Source organism: Pelodiscus sinensis, chromosome 4 (assembly GCF_049634645.1).
Source record: "Pelodiscus sinensis isolate JC-2024 chromosome 4, ASM4963464v1, whole genome shotgun sequence".
Lineage (NCBI taxonomy): Eukaryota > Metazoa > Chordata > Testudines > Trionychidae > Pelodiscus > Pelodiscus sinensis.
Window position 1 is genome coordinate 69713968 of NC_134714.1, and position 27053 is coordinate 69741020.

The 27053-nt window shown below is 44.7% G+C and overlaps 1 protein-coding gene across 1 annotated transcript in view; it reads right to left on the reverse strand.

The window, feature by feature from the left end:
• Positions 1–4459: 4459 nt before the first annotated feature.
• TTC9 (tetratricopeptide repeat domain 9) overlaps positions 4460–27053 on the reverse strand; it is a 33347-nt gene continuing 10753 nt past the window's right edge. Inside the window, exons 2-3 of the mRNA XM_075927314.1 lie at positions 13915–14097; positions 4460–5284 (exon numbers count right to left, since the gene is read on the reverse strand). Of these exons, the coding sequence (XP_075783429.1) occupies positions 5205–5284; positions 13915–14097 (263 nt within the window). The 3' untranslated portion in view covers positions 4460–5204. The remainder of the gene's footprint in view (positions 5285–13914; positions 14098–27053) is intronic.

Consider the following 27053-nt stretch of genomic DNA (forward strand, 5'->3'; position numbering starts at 1 on the left):
GAAGGTCCTTCTCATTTCTTGCCCCCCTTCCCTCCCAGGTAGGTTCTGCTGGGCTTGTCCGTAACATGCCAGAACTGACATACCCCCAGCATTTAGAAACCTGAGAAAATCCAAGCAGGCATTTCTCTAGGATTTAACAATTACAGTGACACACACATAAGCCCCATGGAGTAACATTAAGCCTGTGGTAATATTAATTGCTTTGCTAATTAACTTTGAAGCAATGGAATAATCAGTGACAGGGAGCACCTCCCACTCTCCTCTCTCCCTCAATGCCTCCTGTTAGTAAAAATAGCCATGCCCGAGCCTTGAAATCACAACACTAAATAGGAAATTACAGGTAGGAATGTGGTAAGCATTTCTCTGTACTAAGGGGAGGGAAGAGGCTGAAGGAACATGTGGTCAGCAACACCCATGAAAGATTGCTTTGAATCCCAAGAAAAGGGAACATTGAACCGAAGTCTTAAATGTGGAACAATACATTGTCTCTTGGTATGTCATTTTATCTACCATCAAAATGCAATCAACTCTGGGGGTGGAATGCCTCAACTGTCTAATAGCATACTGTGCACTACTATGCTGCAGGTTAGGAGAGAATGTGAAGCACACTGTATACAACTGGAACAGCTGGGGAAATTCTTAGGGGCAGCATATAAATGCTTTGACCACAATTTGGTCAAGACTCTGGGACCAAGATCTATGAACATGAGTGGCCAAGACCTCAACGTTGTCTCCTCTAAAAAGACGCAACCTCTTATTTTCAATGTAAGTGAAAGATTGCTCCACTCCTCGGCCTCTCTCCTCAACTGTGATGGTCCTTGTGGGTTTGGAAAAATTCTGCCGCTTGTATGTTAAAAGTTACTGTAAGAAAATATGAAGTATGTGCAACAGAGGAAGTAAGTTTCTCCTGCCCGCATAGTTGGAAAGTTACCTCTAATCTCATTGTCCTTTCTTCCTGCTCTGTATCCTGCCAATTAGAACTGGGGTTTATTTAGCTGCAAATAATCTGGCTAGACCTTTGGCCTGGTCTTCTTCCAGCTTAGTTCTTGTTCTGTCCAAGTCCCCAGTCTTACCTCTTTGTTCCCTTTCACAACCACAGGCCTCATTTTGTGTTCATACTTCTTACCCTAAATAGCTTGTGCCACTGTCTTCTCCCTCCCACTGTCTCCTATCCAATACATGACTGATTACAGTATTCCTATACTGCCTGCAAATAGGCCCACTTCAAAAGAGTTGGTGTTGAGTGGGTGGAAGGGTGAATGCATGCATCACATCTCACTAAAAAACAATGAATAGTCCTGTAGCACCGTAGGGACTAACAAATATACATAGAATAGTATCATGAGCTATTGTGATTTATTTATTCTTTGTGACCACTGATACATATATATTTGTTAGGCTCTAAGGCAGTGGTCCGCAAAACCACTCTGTGAGAAACCTGTTAATTGGCTGCACCAGTTTGTTTACTTACCGGTGCGGTGGCCACAGAGCCTCATGGTCCTAATGGCTCTTGTTCAATGTTTGCTTCCCACGGCTGTATATGGCAAATGGGAGCCAACAGGACCATGAGGCTCCATGGCTGCGATGCGGGTAAGTAAACAAACCAGTGCAGCCAGTTACCAGGTTTCTCAAAGGTGGTTAGGCAGACCACTTTGAGAAACACTGGTCTAAGATTCTACAGGACTGCTTGTTTTTTAAAGACTAACATAGCTACTACTCTGAGACTCACCTCAGCAGTTCACATTCAGGTCTCAGCACACTGCCAAGCCATACCCATGGGGCTGAGGTTTACCCTGGGCACATAGCCCGTGGCTGCTGGAGCTAAAGCCAGCTGTTTGCGGTGGCTCTGGGGCTGAAGCCAGCTGCAGTGTGGCATCTTCAGCTCCAGCAGCCACCACATGGCAGGCGGCTACCACAGCTGAAGCCAGCTGTTTGTGGCAGCTCTGGAGGCAAGGGGGTCTAAATTTCAAAGAAATGTGCGAAAAGATGCAGTAGCCAAAGTCCCATTAAATTAGTATGTGAGTACAATGTTTAATGTATATTATTAATCATGTCAATTATCAATAATATTATGTTGTATATTTTCAGTCATGCAAATGGGCATTCTTATACTGGCTTAAGACCACTTGTTCTGATTTTTGGTTTTTTTTTTTTTTTTTAATGTAGTTTGGCTCTTTGCCTTGAAAAGGTTGTAGACCCCTGCTGTATGGGGTGGTGCCAAAATTCCAGGTGGGTTAAAAGCTTTTAGGCTGCTTTAGAATACTGGCATAAAAGGCCTAGCTCATGAGATTTGCATGATTACATTTCAAACAATTTACATAGGTGTTAATGGCTTAAGATAAAAAAGGAAAGGATTCTTTTAACAGAATTTTTTAGTGTGGTAGATATCTGCAAACTCTGATCTTAATGATTCTATGCATATAATTTGCATAATGAATATGCAAATAAATGTTACCTGTCCACCAAAAATTTGTGAATGGGTTTGCCTATCTGTAGTACAAAAAAGGTTGGGAACCACTGCTCTGAAGCACTTGGGCATGAACTGTAGTACAGCAGGGGCACTGTGTGAAATAAGCGGATAAATAACTCCTTGCCATCTCTTCCTCCGTCATGTTGCATTTGCACAGTGAGCTGGTGCATCATACAGATGTCACTGTGAGCACTGAGAGTCAGGCTGTTTGTAGGGGCACATTATTGGGGTGAGAAGTGGATATCGTGGAGACTCTTGTTGTCCCTATTTAAAAAGCAGACAGCCTTCTAGGAGTTCAGAGAATAGACTCCTGGGAAATCTTTGGATTTTAAGAGATTAAGAAAACGTGGCTGCTGTGCCAGAATTTTGCTAATTTACACTTTAGGTAAAGGATGGGGACTGTAGATATGGTACATGTTTTAGCCTGACAATTTTGGGGCCCTTGATGATTGTTTGGGGGTGCAGATGTCCGATTTGCCTCCGAACAGCCTTGGGCCTGTGGAGGACTTAGTATAAGCTCCTTGTCTTCTAAAACACAGTATACCCTTATAGCCATACAGCCTTCTGGCTCTCTGTTACCTTGTATTCAGTGAGGTTCAGTGTGGTCATTAATTGGCCATCACGGTGGACTTATGATGTTGATGGAAGTGGCTCTAGCCTCTTTACTTCCTTGCACCTTGAGTGAAAGCAGGCCGGTCATCGCCAGGAATAAATCTGAGGGGACAACATAGTGCTGTCCAGTCGAGTGTTTTCCTGAGGGATCCATTTCAGCTGTTCTAGACATTTACCGACACTGACCCTTGAAATCCTTTTGCCCAGAAAATGCAGCATGTCCATTAAGGCACCATGGACTGGGTTTGGGATCCTGGAGCCCATTTTCTGCATCAAACGTCAGTTGTGCTGTACACTACTCATTTCCATACTGACAGCTAGGGGACAGCAGCCAGTTCACAGGCAGTCAGCTGAGTGAAAGCCACAATTCCATAAGGGGTGCTCAGTACCCCCATCTGAAACAACTTATAAGGAGGGATGAAGGGTCATTTCCCAGTGTGTTTGCATGGCTCAAGGCCCCCCTCAGGGGCAGTTTCATCAAGAGCTGATCTGAGAAGGAATTTGAATTGACGCTTCCTAGTCTCTGAAGAAACAGGTCTTCAGACTTCAGGGTGCTAATCCTCTATCTTTCACTGGCATTTGTTTCCATAAAAGGAAAGAACCCTGGAAGCACCAACACACACCAGGCAGATTGCAACCACAATTCAGTATACTAATAATACTTAGCACTGTACATTACTGTAATGTCACTTACTACATTAACTAAATACATCCTCACAGCACCCCTGTGAGGGAGGGAAGTGCTACAGTCTCCATTGTACACATGGGGAAACTCAGGCACAGAGAGGATAAGTGACTTTCCCAAGACCACACAGCAATGCATTGGCAGAGCTAAGACAAGACTATAGGGCTATGTCTACACTCGTGGCTTCTTACGCAAGTATGGCCTTTCTTGTGCAAGAATCCGCAGAGTGTCTACACTGCCCACCTGCTCTTGCGCAAGGAAATTTACAGTACGGCGTGGTAAGAGAGGGCTTCTTGCGCAAGAGCTACGCTCTTTTTTTTTAACAGGTGTAAGCCCTCTTGTGCAGGAGCTCTTGCGCAAGAGGGCAGTGTGGACGCTCGGCAGGGATTTTTTGTGCAAGAAAGCCCTATGGCTAAAATGGCCGTCGGAGCTTTCTTGCGCAAGAGAGCATCCACGCTGCCATGGGCGCTCTTGCGCAAAAGCACATCACGCAGATGGCAGTGTGGACGTTTTCTTGTGCAAGACTTCTTGCACAAGATGTTCTTGCGCAAGAAGCTGCAAGTGTAGACATAGCCTAAGTGTTCTTGGCTCCCAGCCCCATGCTTATTTCTCTAGACTATGATGCCTCTCTGGCGATTAGGAACTCAGGAATCCCTTTGAAAATTAATGTGTGGAATGTTAACCATTCACAATTTTTATTGGCAGATAATTATTCCACAGTTTAATCCCCGTGCTGTACAGTGCGTTTACACCCTTCCGAGTTCCACAGCACTCTAGGAACCCACTCCCCCAGCATTGGGGCTGCTGTTTAGGAGTATCTTTTATTAAAAGGATGTTTAGGTTGGGCTTACTTAGCAGAACTCCTACTGAAGCCTTAAAACACAGAGCCTGTAAGGAAGGCACAGGCTGGGGAACTGGTGAAAGGGAAATTTGCTTCCCCTCCTGAAGTGGCCAATAGCTCTCTTTGTTTTCTGGCTCAGTAGAATTCCAGTGACCGCTACCAGCAGTTACATAGATTATGCCCTAATAAATGTGTTCGTCTCTAAGGTGCCACAGGACTCCTCGTTGTTTTTGCAGCTACCAGCAGGAACAAGTTTGTCTCCAGTTGGTTGGTTGGTCAGTTACAGCCTCCGAGGTGTTTCCTTTAGTGTAGAGTTGCAGCGAGCAGCCAGCTCAAGGCTCTCCTCACTTCCTCCAAACTTCTGCCACTGTCCCAGAATCAGGCAGTCTGCCCCCCCACTAAGGGGGACTGGGTTACAACCACTGTGCTGGCAAGCAGCCAAACCCAGAGTCCGAGTCTCTTCTTTTAAAACTGGGATTAAATTAAGAGCGCAGGAGGGAGGAGGGAGAGATGGGGATGGGTTGGAGCAAATGGACAAATCCACCCAATGAGCATCTGGGAAAGAAATGTCCCCCTGCCACTGAAGCAGGTTCCTTTCATAAGGCTTCTTTCTCCCTCTGGGAACATCTGCTAAGCTTCATCTCCGTCAGCTGGATATACCGTATGACATTGGTATCTGCAGAGAAAGAGGACACATGCACCCACAGTGATTATAACTTCCAGCAAAGAACTTACAAGCTACACCACAGACATTCCTGTTGCTGTTAGTCACGTCTCCTTTTTATAAACACTGCTCCTGAATTTCCCAGGCCACAGGAACTGTCCCACAAGGAAGATCTTCTGGTCTAGTACTTGGTCACCTGCCTGGAACAGAAATCTGCTCTTTACCCCTGCTCTTAAGATCTTTGGCCAGACCTTGGTGAACTCTTGCCCTGAATACTGTAATCTTCTCTCCCACTTATCTTCTGCCTTCACCCCAAGCTGTTCTATCCAATATACTGAAGTTGTCATCTCCTGTTGATTTCTGATAGAGTTCCTTCTGTTGGTTTCCTCTGTCCAATGCCTCATGTTTTGGCCCCTCATTTTCACTTACATATCTTTATACGTTCTTTTCTCACCTACAGCTCTTCTTTTACATTGAACGTGGGAGTTGAAAAAAGTATCTCCAGCTTCTGATTGCTTGCTTTCTGCCATGCTGCCCCTATGCCTTGAAAGTATGCCTCTCTTGGCTGAGCAAATTACCCCTCTTCTCCTTCAGACTCACTTCTGGGAATCTATCCTCCCTCCCCCAGTAATCCATACATTGGCCCTACAGTTCTTTCTGCTGCCTTGTCCATTTTGGATAAGTTCTTAGGGGCAAGGAATGTCCTGATCTTTGTTTGCACAGTGCTGTGTGAGTCTACGGGGCTGTACAGGTGACAAATCGAAACCCTATTTCCCTACAATATCTTGGAATAACTGCATTGCTAGAGCATGTATAATGACAGCGGTTTCTAATCCCAGACCCCAGTTGTGAGAGGATCTGCTTGGCTGAAAGCTTGAGGATTGCTATCCTGTGTGATTACATATGTCTAGATCAGAGGTGGGCAATAAGCATCTCATGAGCTAGATAGGGTTTTCTAGGGTTAATTCCTGGCAGGCCGCCAGATGCTTTGTTTGACTGTACCTGTGGCTGCACAAGTAATCGCAGCTGCTGTTGGTTGCGGTTTGCCATTCCCAGCCAATGGGGGCACAGGCCAAACCACTACTTCCTGCAGCTCCCATTGGCCGGGAACAGCAAACCACAGTCAACAGGAGCTACAAGCAACTGTACCTCTAAAGAGTTTGGTGGTCCACCAGGGGCTAACACTTACGAACTGTCTCTGGCCCATGGGACCCACTGCTCACCCCTGCTCTAGGTAGTTTCAACAGATACTCTATTCCAGTTCATATCTCTCTAATCCTTCCTTGAATCCTCTTGATGTACCTGAATCACTGTCGCCCTACATAGTCTTGCAGCCAGATGGCCTTTTGCCTAGCACAGAGGTTCCCAATCTTTTTACCTCCCCCCTCCCAATCCCCGTCCACATCTCCCATTCCCCAGAGCTGTGAGCAAAGGATGCAAATAGGGGTAACTTAGCTGAGGTGAGGGCCACAGTTAGGGGCAAGGCCTGGAGCAAAGCTTTGGCTAAAAACCAAGGCTGGTAGGTGGGGCCTAGAGCGTGAAGCTCTGGGCACAGGGCTGACAGGCAGGACCTCGGGTGCATGGCTGGCAGCCTGTGGCTCCAAAGAGAAGGGGAAGGAAAATATCAGCTCAAATTCCCTCTACTCCCTGCACCCTCATTCAGATACCTAAGGCCTATGCTGCTCCAGGAGCTGATGGGTTACAGGCTGTATGAGCCTCCCTATTGCACACATTTGCACCTTAAACAAAAAACATGACTATGTAGCACTTTAAAGACTAACAAGATGGTTTATTAGGTGATGAGCTTTCGTGAGCCAGACCCAATTCCTCAGATCAAACAGTGGAAGAAAATTGTCACAACCATATATACCAAAGGATACAATTAAAAAAAATGAACACATATGAAAAGGACAAATCACATTTCAGACCCGGGGGGGGGGGGGAGGGGGGGGAGAATGTCTGTGAGCTAATGATATTAGCTTCCCCAATTATCACCTATCTTTGTAATGGGTAAGATAATTAGCATCTTTATTCAAACTTAAGTGTAAAGTGTGGAATTTAAGCATGAATGACAGTTCAGAAGATTCTCTTTGAAGTGAAGTCTTAAAAGGCCCTTGAAGCAGGATGCAGGTAATCAAGTCATTGAGACCATGTCCTTGCTGGTTGAAATGGCAAGAAACTTTTTTTGTGATCCTGTCTAATATCTGTTTTGTGGGCATTGATTCTTTGGCAAAGTGTCTGAGATGTTTGTCCAATGTACATAGCAGATGGACACTTTCGGCACATGATAGCATAAATTATATTTCTGGATGCGCAGGAATAGGTGTTCTTGATCTTATCACTCATTTGGTTCGGTCCAATAATGGTATTAGCAGAGTGAATATGTGGACAAATCTGGCAACGGGGTTTGTTGCAAGAGAAGGTACCAGGGTTGGTATTAGTGTGGTATGTCCTGTAGTTGTTGGTAAGAATCATCTTGAGGTTAGGTGGTTGTCTATAGGAGACTACTTACGCTACATCGATGACATCTTTATGATCTGGACGCATGGCCAAGAAACACTGGAGACATTCCACAGAGATTAACAACCTACACCCCACTATCACCCCACCTTGTTAGTCTTTAAAGTGCTATATAGTCCTGTTTTTTGTTTCAGCTACACCAGACTAACAGGGCTACATTTCTATCACTATTTTGCACCTTGAATGTCTGCCCAGTGAAGGTGATAAGTGATAATTGAGTAAGCATGCTAGGAAATCACACCTGCTTGAGCTTGCAGGAACCAGCTGGATGCCTGACTGAAGGGGAGAGGCAGAGTTCAGTACATAATTAAGCAATCCAATGCCATATCTCCCTCCAGCCCCATAGGTTAGGGAGCCAGTGACTCATGGCACAAATGCGCCCACGTGGAACATTTCTCAAATGCTTTCTGCTATGCCTCAGGAGCCGGGGCAGAACAGGATATAGTAAGGTATGTGGCAGGAGATATTCTTACTGAAGGTTACCTAGAAATCTCCCAGACAAGTCATGACAACTTCTCTCAAGCTCACACTTCTGTCAAAGAAAAACCATATACAGAAGTTTGTTACAGAGCAAATGAACGCTCTCTTCCCCCCCCCCCCCCCCCAAACTCTGCCTTTCCATTGCTACTAGCTAATCGTTCTCTGCACGTTTTAGCTCGTTTTGGAACATTTCAAAGCATTGTACAAACCTATTGAAATAAGCCTCTGAGGGAGGGAATGATCAGTTTACAGGTGGCAAAACCTTAGACACAGAACTCACGTGCCTTGGCCAAAGTCACATAAGTCATTAGCCGAACTGGGCATGGACCCCTGCCCTCTTGATTGCCAGATCTGTGCTTATGCTAGTATATGAAAGTACCTTCTATTCTCTAAGGGGAAGTCTATTGCTTTTCTTGTGATTTTGGTTTAGTGACTAGATAGAGCAGTGTTTCTCAAAGTGGTCCATGGACACACTCGAGAGCTGCTCTGGGCCTCGTGGCTCTCATTGGCTGTGGTTCACCTTCTGCAGCCAATGGGAGCCACAGGAAGTGGTGTGAGCCAGGCGGCTGCTGCTGCTGTTTCCTGCAGCTCCCCTTGGCTGCAAATGGTGAAATGGAGCCAAAGGGAGCTGAGAGGCTCCGTGGCTGCAGAACTGGCAAGTAAACAAACTGGAGCCGCCCAGTAGCAGTTTTCTCAGAGTGAGTCTGTGGACCACTTTGAGAAACACTGCAATAGCCTGGTGATCAATGCACTGTGGTATTGTGACCATGACTTGATTTGATTCCCAAGTCCTTCCAATCGCTAAGTGCACAAAAGACAGACTTTATGGCTAGGATGTGTGACATAGTGTGGGTACCTTGCTGGTTGCTATGCTGGGCAGTGGGTTGTGAGTGACCTCTACTGGCTGCTGGCTACAGCACGGTCCAGCAGGGCAGGGGATGAGTCATTATGCAAGGGGGCTTCGAAACTCAGACAGGTGTCTCCCAGGGAGCGGAACAATGGGAAGAAGGGGAGTGGAACCCTGGCTGGGGGCAGGGCTGGAAGTGAGTGAGTTAGTTTCTGGCTGGGATCATGGAGGAGACAGCCTAGGGAAAGGGGCTGGAATTTAGGGGCCCAGTCTCCCCCATCTCAAGGGGGACTGAGGCATCCTAGCCCCAGTTGCTGTAACCAGATTACACCTGTGCTGTATCCTGGAGGAACAATAAACTCCCTCTATTCTACTGGCTGGTGGAGTTTGTTTGTGTCACTATGGGGGTGCAGGAGATGGGAAAACCCCAACGCGCCGTCACAGGGTGCTACTCTACTCTATTGGAAAACTGGGTTTTATTCCCAGGCTTGGTATTTCTCTGCTGCAAAACAAAATAGGCTACATAGGCCCACCCCCTTCTAACTGTTGGTGTTCTATGTGACCAGAAGGTCAACTCAAGTTCCTTCTTTACTCCAATTGCTGTATGCCATTACTAGAAAGAGCTATGAATAGGAAGAGGTTGAACAATATGTATAATTAAGGCCAAGACTCCTCTGAAAACAAAGACTTGTAAGACAGACAGGTATTCGGCTGCTTCTAGTTTCAAACCAGTTTGAACTCCGTGCTTTTACCAGACGCTGCTCAGAGTTTATGAAAAGCTGCAGATAAGTTTACATAATTAAAGTACGTTCTCCTTTCCTTTTCCAAATTGTCTCCTAGTGAGGGGAGTTACACATTTTATTGTATTCTTTTCAGGTCTGTTAGTGATTTCAGTGGGAACGTAGAGGAAAAGCCAATCCCAGCTCTGCTAACCTTTGATGGGGAATAAATAGCCTTAAAGGATTTGCTGTACTAACTGCCCTTTGGAACAAGGAAATGCCCCTGTTGTCACTGAATTCCTGCTTTCCATTTAAAAAGTCCCTCCATCAGGGAAGAGTAGTTTTTTCCATTGATTTATCTCTAAATCACCCCTTATTAGAGAACTACATTGCACAGGACAAGTTCATGCTAATACTCGAGGCACAGTACGACCATTAAGGAATTGACCTTAAAAGGTAGGGAAGGGATGCTTATCTCCACTTCGCAGACAGGGAAACTCAGACAAGACATTAAGTGACTTATCCAAGATCATATAGTGAGGCTACGTCTACACTGGAATGTTCTCGCAAAAACTCTTTTGCGGAAGAGTTCTTGTGCAAAAACTCTTCCAGAAGAAAGCGTCTACATTGGCACATGCTTTTCCGCAAGAAATGTGCTTTTGCGCAAGAGCATCCATGCCAGTGTAGACGCTCTTTTGCGCAAGAAAGCTCTGATGGCCATTTTAGCCATAGGGCTTTCTTGCGCAAGAAATTCATGTTGCCTGTCTACACTGGCCTCTTGCACAAGAACAGTTGTGCAAAAGGGCTTATTCCTGAGCGGGAGTGTCAGAGTTCTGGTGCAAGAAGCCCTGATTTCATACATTAGAACATCCGTTTACTTGTGCAAGAATACATGGTCAGTGTAGACAGGCAGCAAGTTTTTGCGCAAGAGCGACTACTCTTGCGCAAGATTGCGCCAGTGTAGACACAGCCTAAGACTGTAGCAGAGTCAGGATTAGCACAGCAGTCATCGGACTCCCATTACTGTGCTTTAACAATGCCATCCTCCCTCCTTTCTATGTATGCTCTGGATTACTTCCCTTTCCCCTTCTGCATCCCTGAACTTTTAATAAACAGGCATTAATACAACAGAATAACCGCCTGAAACGCCATAGTATTGTAGATAATCCTAGAGGGCTCCATGAGGCAGAGTGCAGATTCAGAGCTGTCCTTCTTGGGAATTAGGGGCCTTTGGGTCATTCCCTGCTGTTGACTACTTCAGTATTTATTTTCTAAAGAGATGAGAGCAACCAGACCATGTAATATTGCAAGGAATAAATAGCATAAATGCATGCAGTAAAACTAGGGAAAAGCCAATTCAAAGAAAATAAGGACAGATTGGAAAGTTTGGCTGAAACTTGAAACTACTCTGATCCTAAAAACCAAGAGTAGGATAGCTTTTATATGACACCGCCCACCCTATTTTTTTTTTTTTAAGTTTGGATTAATCTCTGCACTTCCTGGCTCCAGCTGGAATTGAAAGGACGAAGAGAAGATCGTACATTTGATGAGCTAAATCAGTGTTTCACAATCTTTTTTTTATAAAGTACAGTAGACTTCTAATAATCGGGAACCTTTGGGACCTAGATAGTGCTGGATTATTGGATATGTCGGACTATCAGGAGGTACTATAAGTTGGTTTTACACACACACACACACACACACACACACACGTTTTAAACCCTTTTTATTGCAGCACTGTCCAGCATCACACAATGCCAGTGGCAGACTGACTCGGTCCTGTCTGGTTTCGCTTGGTTCAGCTGCTGCCGCTACTGCCTTGTGACTTGTTTTTTACTGAAGCTCACTCACTAAGCTCTTACCATTTTGATGCCGGACTATCGGGAGTGCCATACAATTGGATGCCGGACTATTGGAGTTTTACTGTACCCCTTTTTCAAAAATAAAAAAAATACCCCCAGTACCTACAGTTTTCAGACACACAGTTTTTTTTTCTGCCATTACAGCACATTTGTCTAAACAACTTAATCATAGCCAGGTGGCAATGAAATTTGAGTGTAAAAAGTACAAAAATAATAAAGCACTGCAAAACTTGAAACAAATTCCATTTTCTCCAAATTTCAGTTGTGTTGATGCACCCCTCCCCCCCCCCCAGACTTCTCTCAAGTACCACTAAGGGTACTTGTACCACTGGTTGAGAAACACTGAGCTAAACCATGCCTTTAAGTACATTTAACTGAGCCAGGGGACCACACACAGCTGTTCTGGCCAAAGGCTTGAGGCATTCTGTCCATACATGGCAGATGGAAGCAGAATGCCTCCTGACAAATGCCAGCACTCACTACGCCTCTGCGGTGACCATGTCCAGCTAGAGTAAGGATCCAATTCCTCTGGGGCATCAATCACTGGCAGCTGGGCTAGCCAGCCTCTCATCTCCACCTTCTGCTTAGGGAGCACTAGCTGAAGCATTCTGCTAGGGCTCAGCAGAACAATTCCCTTTCCATACTCACACTGGAGAAAGCACTCGGGGCTTATGGGCTTATGTCTGTGTGTGGCAAATATTTCCATTGTGTTTTCCTTGGATCTTCCTAACTTTCTCCTTATTTTCATTGAATTGTTATTTTTAAATTCACTCTAGTGGGTTTAATAACCAGGCCTACATGAAGACATGACATAAATTCTTCAAATTTCTATGTCAAAGGGCAGTCCAAGCTGGCACCAGAAAGTCATGAATAATAGAGCCAGAAGGACAAAGCTACCCTGTGTTACTAAAACGAACAGTCCTGGGCATGTGTTCAAGAGCCAGTTATTTTTGTTTGGAGGATGTAAACATCACAATTGTGGAGCTACTGCCCTCTTCTGTGGAGTACATTACTACAAGGGCCAAGAATCTTACAGGCCAGTTTGAATGTGCAATCATCATGTTGGCAGAAAATTCAAAAATGTTATTGGACAAATAAAAGGTGGATTCCTGAACAAGAAACCTAACTGTGTCTAAGGTAAAAGTTAAAGAACATGGACTGGTGATTTGGGGAAGTAAGGGGGCCTGTCTAGCAGGGCAGAGACACACACCTGTCTCCACTGAGATGATGGAAGTGTGGATGTTCGCAACTGCAAATGGCAGTCTGCTATGGAGAAGATGCAGTGTGTCTGCCTGGTATCATTACCAGAGATAGGGCTAGAGGAGGGGAGGTAAGATGTGGGTCCCCCTGGTTCCCTTCCTGCAAGCAAGGAGGTTAGAATGTCCTGTACATCCCAGCAGTACAAGTTGAACATCCCTTATCTGGCACCCTTGGGACTGGTCCCAAACTAGCAAATTTGCCAGTCCAGAGAAGATCCCCTGCCACAGCCACCAGCCGCTGACTCTGCCAGCTGCAAAGAGATGGGGGTGGGAGACAAGGGGACTACCTCCAGCCCCTGCTGGGTTGCTGACCTCGCTGCTACTGCTGCCCTGGTTGGATTGCTTACTGGGCTCCACCAGCCTGCAAGCTCTGGCCCTGGTTGGCTTGCTGGGGGCTGCAGAGAGTTCAGACTCTGATCCCAGCTCTGCGAGCTCTGGCCCTGCTTCTGTGAGCTGTCCAGGGCTCTGGCCCTATGCTACAGTGGGCTGCCATGACTTGGTCCCAGTGCCGCAGGCTGCCGTGGGCTGTTGCCAGTTCAAGCTCCACTGCTGCAGGTTGCCACCAGTCCCAGCCCCTGCTCCCTCCCACTGCTTCAGCCGGGCCCCACCTGGATTGTCATCCTGCCACTAGGCTACCAGGGTCTCTGATCCAGGAACATCCACGGTCTTGCTAGACCAGAGAATTCCCATTCTGGGAGATGCAACCTGCACCACTATCTTCCAGGCTCTGCTGCAGCCTCAGCAGTGGTCAAAAGTTAATACCTTCAGGCAATGTCACTGCAAAGCTGGTGTGCTACCAATGAATCCTCAAAAGGAAATATAACCAGACACAGTAGGCCACAACATTCATCTCTGGTGAAATCAACACAAGTTAAACCAGAGATGGATTTGGCTCAATGAAAGGAAGAGTAAAGGCTGTCACTGATATTTCTGAGGCTTTCCTTAGTACCAGTACCTGTCGGCTGTCGGGACCTTGCTTCTTTCAAGTAGTCCAGTGCCTTGTTGAAGTCACCAAGGTGGTAGAATGCTACGCCAGATCGATAGAGTGCCTTGAAGTTCTCGCCTTCTTTCTTAAGCACTTTGAGGCAATATTCTTTGACTCGCTCATAATTCACCAGCTCGGCCTGGAGCAGACATGCTGCAGAACATGAGAAGAGAGAGAGACAAATGAATAGGGGCTGTTAAACTCATAGTCCCTCCCCTCCCCTCAGTCTGAGAGGAAGATAAAGATTGGGTTAACAGCACTGTTCTGAAAAATATACAGTCAAATAGTTTAAACCCCAAATCCAGCATCTCATACTGAATACGGGGCATGTCTACACAGCTGGGCTAAACTTGAAATAAGCTATGCAGCTTGAGCTACATTAATTGTGTAGCTTAAGTCGAAATAGCTTATTTTGACTTTTGGCGCTGTCTACACAGCAGTTATTTTGAGAGAGTGCACTCTTCCTCTGACTTCCCTTACCCCTCGTAGAATGAGGGTTACAGGAGTCTGAGTAAGCAGTCCTCTACGTCAACATTATTTCAACATTATGTCAAAATAACTGCTTGTGTGTAGACACGGACTATGTTCTTTCGGAATAATGTCAGTTATTCTGAAATAACGCTGCTGTGTAGACATAGCCCAAAGATTTTATTTCTGGAATTTCAGTGATGCTAGGCATTTGTTTTTGCAAGGGGAACAGGAATTTAAACCCTTCCCTCCCCCCACAGAGTTGGAACCCCAAATCTAATAGCTTTGTGCTAGTGGCTGAGAAATAAGTGAAGCCGACTATAAACAGAAAAGAACACAAAGTCCAAGCACAATAAAGTACAAAAGTTAGAAAAAAATTAAATTGCATCTAGTTTGTTTTAATCATCTAAGCTTATCAACTCTACAGATAATTGTATAAATTCTATGTTGAACAATGACCTTTAATTTGCCTCTTTATCCAGGAATACATGATTAGGAGTTCCTGCTTAAGAGCCATGATGCTCTACCAAAATAAGGTTTTTAAATAAAAAACAAACACACACAGGTGATCAGTGTTCCTGCCAGGTTTTTTTCTGCATGTAGAATCAATGACAGCCAGGGCTGACATTTAAAAACTATGAATGAAGTCTCCCAAGAAAAGAGGGAGACCCAGAGCTCCCTTTCTCACCACTCCCTGGACAGAAGCAGTCACAGTGGCAGGGGAAGTGGTAGCCTTAGGACTCCTCTCTCCAAGATTGGCAGACAGCAGTGGAGCAGCTCAGGAAGGGTGAACCCTGGAGTTCCCTCAGATTTATGCTGATGCCCCCCACCCACCCCCAAACAAAACTTTAGTTTTGCTGAACTTGAAAACTCAATTCTTCATGGGGAAAATGTGGGGGTTTGGCTTAGTTTTCCAAATTTTTGGTGGGGAAGATTCATAACAAAATGTTTGATTTTTTTTTTAATGTTGTCTTTTTTCATGGATATTTCTGACCTGAAACTGTTAGTGACTTTTTTTGGTCCTGTGGTAGTTTTAAATTTGTTCAATTTTCTATCCTGTTTCCAGAATTTCAATATTTGGGTTCCTCCTGAATTTCCCAGGCTAGGATGGAACATCTGTTTGCTGAACAGTGCTCCTTCTTTCCACTTACCCACAACACATGTGGCAACACAGGGAGGGGTGCGCTGGAGCCCCTTTCATCCTCCTGTACTGGCAGCACTTGAGGTGGCTAGAGGGGGAAAGGAAGAGCTCTTGAGCTTTTTCAGCAGAGGGAGTGAGCTCAACGTGGCCAAGGAGAGAAGGAGCTCTACAGCCCTATCTCAGATTGAACAGGATGTAGGGTAGTCTCCTCCAACTGAACTGCCAGTCTTCACTGTCTGTGCCCTGTGCCTGCCCGCAAAGCACACACAAATGCAAACCTCTAGTGAGGGGAAATAGTGTTGATGGCTAGAGTAAGAGACTGTTCATAGCTCTGTTCCCAACTCTTCACCTTGATCTGTGCAAGTCCAGCATCTTCTCTTTCCCCCATTTTGTCCACTGGTTAAGATGTGTATTAAGCATTCCCCTTTCTGGTAGGATTTTATATATATTAATGAGAGGCTTCTTTAGCTAATAGGCCCAAATATATAATCCTTATGTATTCATTAAGCAATCAGTGGGAGTATTGGCATGAACAAGGGCTGCAGGATCAGCTCCATTGCTTGGGTTTTCAGAACTTCAGTTGAAAAGCCACTTCAGGGATCAAAGACTTCCCTCCATTAGCTTGTCTGCCTGGCTTCTCATCCACACAAATAGCTGGTGCCAGTAGAGAAGACGATGGTGTATTTCAAAGCACTTACTATTTGAGTCATAAAATTATTTCTCAAACCAGTAAGGTGTTTCCTTATCCAATTTTGTCCTTTACTATTTGCCCAACATTGATTTTTTTTTTTTTCTTGCGGTGCTTCTAATGAGGCTTGAAATGGATGGGCTGGCTCTTTTCTTTATTTTTTTAAAGCTTCTTATAAAAATGGTTGTGTGAGTTTAGTGCTGACTTGACAGCTCCGGAACCCTCTACCCACTGACCAGGGAAAGCACTGGTAGTAGCTTCCCACATGCCCCAACCTGTTCTGGAGAGACCAGATCTTGGAGTGGAAGGGGAGTTCAGTCTCCTTGGTTCTTTCACTCCTTAGTCTCTCCAGTTATAGTAATAGAAGTCTCTCTTAAAATGACATGTTTACTCATATTACTTCAAAGATTCCACAGCTAAACTTGCTCCACTGATACATTTTTTAAACTGGCAATTCTACATGCTTAGCCTGTGTTCTTAAAAATCTAGCTGTGCTCCTTCTTGGTACATTAGCAATAAAAACTGTGCAAACATAATTTATCTGTTGCTGGATTGGATGATGTACTACACCTAGTGGAGTTGGTTCTGTGAGGCTAATAGAATGGACACTTCTTTGTCTCAGCAAAGTGAGCAGATCTGACTGGGATGTGCAGGAAACGGCTATTGTGAAAGAGAAGAAGCCATCATCACTTTTCTAACACTCTCTCTTTCTCCTTTACCAATATGTAACAGCGTGTATTCTTAAACTCATCTTGCTTCATTAAGAACCATTTCCTTTCTCCATAGCATAAGAGGTTAGAGAAGACTGTAGGCATGATTACTTTACAATGCAAATCTTAAATATGTTAATATCTTTTAAAAATTCCATCACGTCTATCCCTGGGAATTTGCTTTCTTCCTAAGCTGAACAGGGAAGAACTCCTTTTAAAATTGTTATTCTAAAATAGATTTGTAGCTCTGTTTGTTTACGTTATCAAACATTTCATCACCCTGGCGCTCTCTCTATGGAATAGCCCTTCTCTCTTTTCCCCCCCCCCCTCCACTCCCCCATGAGGCCTTTTCAAGTAAAAAGGCTGTTCTCAAGGAGATTGTAGTTTATACAGACCTTTCTTCCTCTCCCTTGATACCAAGCTGGCGTGGTTTTACACAACAACCTTTGCAATACGTTTTCAATGCTTGGAAGAAATGTGCTGTTCTTGAACAAGCAGTAGTACTATTACAGTTTTCTTTCCAACGTAGCATGTAGGGAGTCTTTTCCAGTGGCAGTGCTGTCTCGTGGTTAGACTACTCTGGTTGACTTCTATTCTCAGCTTTGCTAGTGACTCACTATGTGAACCTGGGCAATGTAACCCCTTTGCTTCTATTTTTTCTCATCTATGAGATTCCACCCCTCACAGGGTTGCTAAGCATCTATATTATTGTCTTTAAAGTTTGCTTTGGGATCTTCAAGTGAAATATGCCACAGAGGAACAAGATATTCTTGCTAGCAAAAGCTGTGAGGAAGGTCCCTACCCACCTAACTTTGCAACAGAATGTTACTAAGTAGAGATGTATGAAATTTCATTCATAGGGACAGTGTTAAACTCTGGTTTGGGGGGGTTGAATCCCTAAGCTACATCTACCATAAAATCTCGAGTATAATGCACATCTGCCTTTTAAAGGTTAAAATTCTTGAATAAACTAAACTCTTATCTATAATGCGCACCCCCATTATACTCAAGATTTTAAGGTATGCATAAGGAGGAAGGGCCCCCTGCCCAGCTAAGCTCATTCCTGCTGCGGGGGTCCCCCTGCCCAGCTGAACTCATGCACACTGAGCTCACGCCTGCCAGAGGAAGGGGGGGGGGGAATCTCCTCCGCTCAGCTGCCGGCCCCCCCGCCTCAGCCCAGCCCAGCCTGTGCCTGAACCCCTGGCCGCCCAACTCGTGCCTGCTGGGGGTGAATTTAAAACTTTTTTTAAAAAAACCTCCTATGGATAATGCGCACCCCGACTTTGACGTAAAAAAAGGGGAAAAAAGTGTGCGCTATACGTACAACTTTACGGTACACTAGCCCATCTCCATCGCTGGTAGCAATTTTGGGAGTTCGGGTGCAGATGAAGTGCCAGCAGCTGCTGCCCTTCTTATTACTCCTTAGCCTAATCCTGCACAGGGTAGGACTGAACACCACAAGGGTTAAAATGCTAGCAGAGCTGCCCCATATCTGTAGCTTGCATCATTGTTGGCTCCAGTTGGCAATGGTGGGAAGTTTAAAGGAAATTGGCTGGTTATAGACAAGTCCCTGGAGCTTTATTATGAGGTACCCCAAAAAGTTGAAAGCAATACACATCTGAAACTTCTATTGGAAAAACAGGTGAAACATGGCAATTTCTCCAGCAACCTTGGGGAACTAGCCAGTTTACCAAAACAGACCCACTTAACACAAAATATTGTGAATTTCTGGGTTAATCTGAGCTGAGTTTTGTAATAACTGAAAAAGATATTTGGATTTTGGTAAAGATATTTAAGGTGTTGACTATGCAGGGATTTTTGCCACTAATGAACCAGTGCAAATCCTTACTGTAGACACAATTCATATCGATGGCTAAAATCCCAATGCAACCCAGGCCTAAGATCTATCCACTTTTATGAAACACTAAAAGGAGTGAGCCAAGTTACTATGGAAACCAGGTAAGCACATCCCTTTCCCTCCATACCAGTGTACCTGACATGTTCCTCAAATGTAGTGCCTTGTGTTAATCATTAGCAGCAAGTAGAATTACTAATCTCACAATAAGATTAAAAATGGCTTTGCCAGAGAGAACGTCTTGAGTCACTAATTTTAATTTCCTCAAGTGTCAGGGGTGTTTCAAAGGATCTGTGGTTTCAGGGCAGTCCATTGTTATAAGCAGAACTGGTAACTATTATAAGCAGAACTATCAATCATGTTGTCAGACACTTTCCATTATAAGATCTTGTTTTCAGTTGTCTATAACGTGGTTTGCATTTTTTTTATTTATTTTTAAAAGCACCAGCACGCCAATGTTTTGGAGGAGGGATCTGAAATTTGCTGAGGGGGCAGGTGTCAAACCAGAGATGTGTCTTTGCCAACCCTGAGAGAAACCCAAATTTGGACAAAATCTAAACCATTGAAAACATATGTTTAAATACATGCTGAGTAAAAATTTGTGCTCTCAGTGGCGTGCTCTCAGACCTAGGCTTTATAGAGAGGGAAGATGTCAGAGTCCAATGGAGATGGAACAAAAGCTGGCCCTTGGTAGGATGGTGGGGAATAAATTGGGACAAGGAACTTGGGATGAGGGAGGCAGGGAGCAGAAACTGGGATAGAGGCTGGCAGGGGTAGAGGAAAACTGTGACTGGGAGTTCAGGCGGATGAAGAGAGTGAGAGTGGGTCTAGGAGCTGGGAAGAGAAATAGGTTGGGGGGACTGATATGCAGGAGGATGGACCAAGATTGGATGAGACACTGGGGAGTCAGGGAATGGCTGGGAAAAGGGACTGGGTCTGCCTACCAGTGGGATGATGTGAAGGAAATGAGATGGGAGGAGAAATAAACTGGATGAGTTGAGGTACAGGTGGAGAACTGGGACTGGCTGGGCAAAGAAACGGGGCAGAGAACCGGGAGAGTGACACAGATTAGAACAGGAGTCCAGGAAGAGAGATGGGGCTATGCAGCCACTGGGAACATGAGTGGGGGTTCCTAAGGAAGAAGTATGTGTGACCATGTAATAAAAGAATATCGCAATACAAACACACAAGGGACTCAAATTCAGCTTGCACAGAAATTTTGGCCTCTCCTAACTTCTGAGTGTTTGAATTTGCAACCTTAATAGTGTTCTTTTCATGTATGGTTAATGTCATTATATGAAAGGGGAAGGGAGGTGAGCAGGCCATTTGAGCAGTCTGGATCCAAACTAACCTCAAGCTCAAGGTATTTGGAATCTGAGTTTTGTTCCAGGCCCATGTCTAGTACTCCCAGGTCCACTTACATGTAAACCTCACCTTTTAACCTCTGCTAAATTCTATGACAAAAATCCAAACTGGTAGGGGGAAAAAACAGCCATGGGGAATGAAAAGAAACTTGAGAAACTTTTATAATGTGGGGGTAGAACAGAGACTGCATCAGGTCCTTCTCTTCCCCTGCACACCATGGGAGCTGCACCTTTCAAGGATGTTAGCCATACTTCCGAACGTACCTTCAAAGGGTGATGGTTTTGAGTATCTTTTGGTAGAGAAATGGCCACATGTTGTAACACTCCAGATCTGAGTCAACTATTAGGATCTGACGAGTTTCCAGATTCTCTCTCCCCCCCCCCTTCCCCCTCCATATACCAAGCCTGCAAACAAAGGGGATTTTCTGGATCCTCACTAATAAAATGCTAATTATAGCCATCTTGATGATGTCTAGCAATAATCTCATCAGCTGACGACCAATTCCTAGGCTACCTTAATGGGATGAGCAGGGAAAATTAGTGACAGTACAACTTTCTAATAAGTGGCAGCTCTCATTTACTCCTCTTCTATACCAACCAAAGCTGTGTAAACAAGCCTGTATGTTATCTGCAAGATGCTGTGTATGAAATCAAAATCCAGATTGTAGGACATACTGGCAACCTCTCTGCAAGGGCTGATTAATGCTAAATGAGGTGTGGCTATACCAACAGTTTGGAGATCTTCTCCCAAACCTTTCCTTTCAGCCTAGGTTTCCACTCCCAGACAGATTAGGACTGATCCTCTCTGCTCAGCCTTCCTAGACTATCTAGCTTTGCCTTCTAGGATGGGCTGTTTCTCTGCTGCTCCTGAGTCCTTGATATTCTTGCAGGTCACTGTGCTGTTCTCTGTAAGTCTGGCTACCACGGGTGAGGAATTCTTATTGTTCAGATTTGTCCATTTGTAAAAATAAGTTTCCAAACTGTTTTCAGAAAGGTCATCCTCTCTCTACCACCACAATTATGAATGATGCTTGTGTCTCCTTAGAGCTTCCATTTTACAGCTAATTCCTAGCAGGAAGTCCTGCTTTGGGATGCTGTTTGAGATACAGGAAACGGAGCTCAGCATATGAATGTGTAAACACTTAACTTACAATAGCTATAAAAGTTTCTTGCCTTTCCCACACAGCCAAATGCTGCACTGGATTTCCTGTGTGTCAAACTTTCACCAGACTTACAAAGAGGCACTGAATTAGAATGCTAATTCTTTATTAAAGTTATTTTATAGACATTTTAAGATGTTTTGTGGTGATTTATGCTTTATTTAGCTGCTGTGACTAGAATCTCAGCTATATGTAATTGCAGTTTTCCTTTAGGATGAGATTAAAACTCTGTACTGCCAAAATATCCCTAAAGCAGAATTATATTCTGTTAAGTTTACAGCTGGTTCTCATGGTTTCCAGTTGGCTCGGTAGGTTTTGGCACACTGCAGTGAGTCTGGACTACTGCTTCCTATAGTTACTGGCCCTTCAAATGAAACCAACAAAGACCAACCAAAGTAGCCTAACCATTTCCATAAGGGCACAGTCAAAGGAATGGTTAAATGACAGCAGCAGATGAGATACTTGGGCAACATTCCTCTCTAAGGATGTGTCTACACTCTGGTGCTAGCTCGAAATAAGTATCTCATTTTGAGATTTTTTTGAGAGTCTACTTTGAAATTGGGTACTGTCTACTGCCAAATTTTGAAATAGAGCGCTATTCTGACAAGTCCCTTAATCCTCGAACGAGGTTTACCAGGACATGGGAATAGCACACCTGTTATTTCAATTACATTTTGAAATAATGGGCCTGCTGTCAAGAAGCAGAAAATGCTATTTCGGGATACCAGAAGTATCCTGAAATAGCACTGTAGTGCAGACCTAGCCTACACATGCAACAAATCCTTGTTCCAACAAAATAAAAAAAAAAGGTGACAGTCAAGAGTGGATTTAATTTGGAGCCTAATTCAAGCCTCTCTGTATTTAGTGGAAAGGGGATTTGGGAGCTCTGCATTCTATGCGATTTGCCTCCCCGTCATACAGTGAGCCAACAGCAGAACCTTGTTCCTTGCTGTAACAAATAGGCCATGTTACTTCCATACATATTTCTCCCCCTGCAGCCACTCAGAGGAGACAGTCTCTCTCTCTCTCCCCGTCATGGTTGTTATTGTTGATCTAGCAGGGTAAATCCTCTGGAGGTTTCCCTCTGACTCCACTTATAATTATCCCAGTAATCCCTGACCTAGCTTTATCTGTTAAAGTCAATACTCGTCCAGCTGCCAGTGTTTTGCCCACGGAATCCATTCCAGAATCCCTATATTATTGTTTATCTCTGTCAAGCTTTTTCACTCATATTCAATCTCTCTCTCTCCCTGGAGCAAAAGTTCCATGTCATTTCCTCCTTCCCTGTTGCTTTATCCTACTGTCAGTGCCACTCACATTCTTATTTTTCCCATTAGTCCTACAAAAGCCAACCACAGGGCTCTATAGCGTCTCTTGTGTCATTTCTTAGGAGAACAGCAGATATCTGAAGAGAGAGCAGCAAATTCGTTAGCTGCACCACGACTCTGGAGACCAGAAAGGAGTTTTAGGCAGAGGACAGGGCCATAAGGCTAGTGCTTAGCATACAACAAAAGGCTTGCTGCAGAGGCCAAAAGTGCTCTGAATTTCTTGTTTATTTGAGCCCATAAGACAGATCCTTGGAAGCAAGGTCTTGGACACCTACCTATTCTGCAAATAATTTCTACAGTATATATTGCATGTAAAGTTATTTCCAATGCAAAGTGCTGGATAGCTGGAATAGCTATATAGAGCCAAACATGCTCAAGACCAGATAGAGGGGATGTTGGTAGTAAGAGAGAAGCATCTGGTAGAAGTGACAGCAGTAGAGTGAAAAGCATCTAAAGCTGGTTTGAAGACCATGACCCTTTGCCTCAGTTGAAGTCACTGCTCTTGTCATTCACGTTATTATTGCCTCCATGCTGGATGGCCTGAGAGTTCAATTTGGGACTGCCTTTGATGATCACTCAGATTAAATATTAGCACATTATCCTGCCTACTAACCCAAGATCACTAATGTGGGCACAAAACACCTGGGTTCGTGGCCCACCCTGGTTTTCAGTTCACCTCTTGGAACAGCTGAAGGTGTTAATGATTATCTGTAAGGTTTTTGTAGGGGGTTGGGAGCCAGTTTTCTTCAAGACCTCCTCCCATCCATTCCTTGGCACTGCATTAACAATTGATTGAAATGGGAAAGCTCTCATACTCATCCTCAGGTTTGAACTAGGGTTGCCAGGTGTCCAGTTTTGACCTGGACTGTCTGGTATTTGAGGTTTCTGTCCGGGAAATAAATTGAGAAAATACCAGACATATAAATGTCCAGTATTTTCTAATTAAATAAGGTTTTTTTTTTAATTATGAGGAGTATCAGTACGTAGTTGCATACTGCCTGGCTGGTAGATGCACTCATGCTGCGTGTCGACCAGCCAGGCAGTACTCAACTACGCAGTAGAGAGGAGGGGGGTGGAGCCAGGGCAGGATGGAATCCCCAGGTCCAGACTTGCTCGGGCTTCGCTGGGACTCTGAGCGGGACGGGCAGCACCCCGGGATCTGCATGGGCCTGGGCCAGCCCCGCTCCCCGCCAGCCGATTCTCCCTCCCCCGACCTCCTCCCAGCCAGCCCTGCTCCCCCCAACCAGCCCTGCTTCCCGCCAGCTGGCTCTCTTCCACCCCCTCCTCCCACCCCGATCTCCCCTGGCCAGCCCCGCTCCCCTCCTGGCCAGTTCCCCTCCCCATCTGAGATCAAGTGTGTCCGCTATTTTTTTTGAAGCCAGCTGGTAACCCTAATTTGAACACTGGGTACTCTGTATCCTTCTCCTGCTCATTAACAGGTTCACCTGACAACCTAGTACTTTTCTGGAATATACGTTTATGATCACAACCAGTCCCTCCTCCAGTTCAGCTATAATTTCTGTCCTTATAATATGTCTAATGGAGCCATACTATTCATGCACTTGTGAGCAGTGGGGGAAAACAAGAGCACTGGTTTGTTTTTGTGATACCAGCTAGTGATCAGTTTACAATCTGCAGCATAAAGATTGGAAGCCACAGTAATTTTTATTACAAATAGCAAATTTATATACAGAATCTAGGAATACAGAACTGTTGCACTGGATCAGGCCAACAGTTCCTCTAGTATAATATCCAGTCTCTTATTGGGACTAATTATATATGTTCAAGAAAGCTACAGGAACCCCAATGAACCCGATGAATAACCTGACCATCAATACCTACACCCTCAGTCTGTGACTTCATGCATCCGACATAACCACAAGCAAGTTACAGTTTAGCCTGGAAACAAAAAAGTTTGTTTCCCTTGTACAATTCTGACCCTAATGTAGCAGTGAAAGTTTTTATTAGTTGTAGGTGTCTAATCCTTTTCTATTGGGTTATTTTCTTCAGTGATTCCTTGTGACAATGATTTCCACATAATCATGCTGTGTGTTAAAGTGTTTCTTTTTTACTATTACATTTTAATCTCTTTTTTTTAAGGTATTAACCATAGGAACTGGGATGGCTCTCTCCTTACTTCCGGCTATCCCAGCGCAGTTATAGCTGGGAGCAGAGTTATGTGTACATAAAAGAATATTAATTTTCCTTCTCTGTGATTCCTGAGTAGTGTTTGATACTATGCTGCTCTAGTTTCCTTGGAGCATGTATTCACTGGCAAGACTTGACCCCTTAATTGCTGCAAATCATTTAAGAGGATAGTTGCCTGGGATTTGAATTACGATTACATTAAAAAAATCTGTCTAAAGTAGGAGCTGAAGTGTAACTCTCTGCTACACCCTTTGACACAGGAGTCATGGCCTGGTACATGGAACAGGGTTCTGATTTAAATTCTTTTTGAAGTTCCAAAAGAGAAGTAATTGTGCCCTTTTTGGGTCAGGGCCAGGTCAAGACAATGCAAGACCCTATGCACACCATGACACAAGCCTCTACCCTCTGTGGCTTCAGTCCTGCAGACTCAACCCTGGAATGGGGGGGGGGGTGTCTCCCTTGAGAGGCAGGGGCAGCAGCATGGTCTTCCTTCTTTCCTGCAGGAGCTGCAGTGAGATGCCCTCCTCATAAGCAGCGGGGATGATTGCAGAGGTATCCTCTCCATCCCCCTAGAAAGATGAAGGTAGCAGCAAAAGAAGCCTCCCCAGGATGTACTGCATTGATGGGTGGCTAGGCAGGACTCAGTGCGCTCTTCTCCTGCAGCCACATATACAATCTTCTGCTGGAAGGGCATCCGCAGCCAAGGTGTTATCACCACATTGAGATGCATGGAGCAGTTCATCTCACAAAGCCATTGCGCCAGGCCATTTGTGGACTACAGCAGAAATTGCTGCATTGGCCACACTTCATCTCAAATGATTAAAAGTACTGCACACAGTGTAGACTAGATTATGACTTTGGGCACAGCTCAGAACGGGGGGAAGGAGGGAGTAGACAACAGACCAGTGTAGAAGTAGCTCCTGGAAGTACTGTGACCAAGAGAAACTTCCATGCCATAAAAGTCTCTCCCTGTTTCTCACTTGCTTCCGGGGACAGGAAGACTGCACCACTTTGTGCTCAGCAACTCTGGTCAGTGAATATGAGAGATGGATCCAAGAGAAGATTGCGCCTTTTCTCTGTCCCTCCCACCCATCTTCTCTGGGTGGCAGTAAATAGATGAGTAACTTGTTGCCTGGGCCCAACAGCTGAATTATTTCAGACTGGAAAAGATCCTGAGTGCACTAGTGGGCAGCTGTGAAGTAATAGCAATTCTATTCCTCTGGCACAGTGGAACTCTCAACAATAGGAGTAATGCTCATCTATGCAGGAGACAAAATTTTCCTCCGGGGTGGACTGAAACTATGAATGAATACCACCAGGAACAAAGGACCAACACAAACCTTACCACCTTCTGCTGTAACTTCAATACACATTACTTTAGTGTTGCCTTCTATAATATAAAAACATCGCAAAGGGTATAATTAAAATATAAAGACACACCCAAAAACAAGACATCACTGTGCATCTCTCTCCACTGGGGAGAGGAGGTAAGAGCAAACAACATGTGACAGTCACATTGCTTAATGCACTCCTGGCAGGTGCTCAGATACTGAAGTAGTAAGTGTTTTTAAAAACCTACGTAGAATAGAATAAAACAGTGAAAGATGATTCTTCAGTTGCTGACTCAACCGTATTCCTTCAATAGCTCTTGGGTATCTAGATCAATGGACATGGATAGTGGAATTGTGCAGCCTGCACTTAGGAGGCAAGAGGAGTTGCTGCTGTCAGTGGTGCAGAACATTCCAAGTGAAAGCTTGCTACCAGATGGGTGTGGGCAAATGCATTGTGCAATTGCATGGCAGAGTAAGCAGTGATTAATAAATCAACCTTCGCCGGTCAGAGTTGTAACATATCCAACCCTAATACATCTAGCAAAGGGAAACATAAGCACATCTGTTAATTTTTAGAGAGGTTTAGTTGTATATAAAATGCTCCAATTACTTCTCTGCAGGCACGGATGAAGGTCAGACTGCTGAATCTGTGATGTCACATTGACATTCATGGCAATAGATTGAGCTTTTACAGAGGGGATTGTGACTATACTTAAAGGATGGGGGGAGGGAGAAGGAAAAGCTGGGGCTGTGTGAAGCAGGGACGAGAACTTCCTAATAAGCATCTATGATCTTCACTGCAAAGAAACGCCTGGGTAACAACGGAAGGAAACAAGGAGTCAGAGTCAGCGCTGGGTCAATAACTAGATCCCCAATGGTCTACCAATGCAGATATCTAACAGATCTCCTTTTAGCA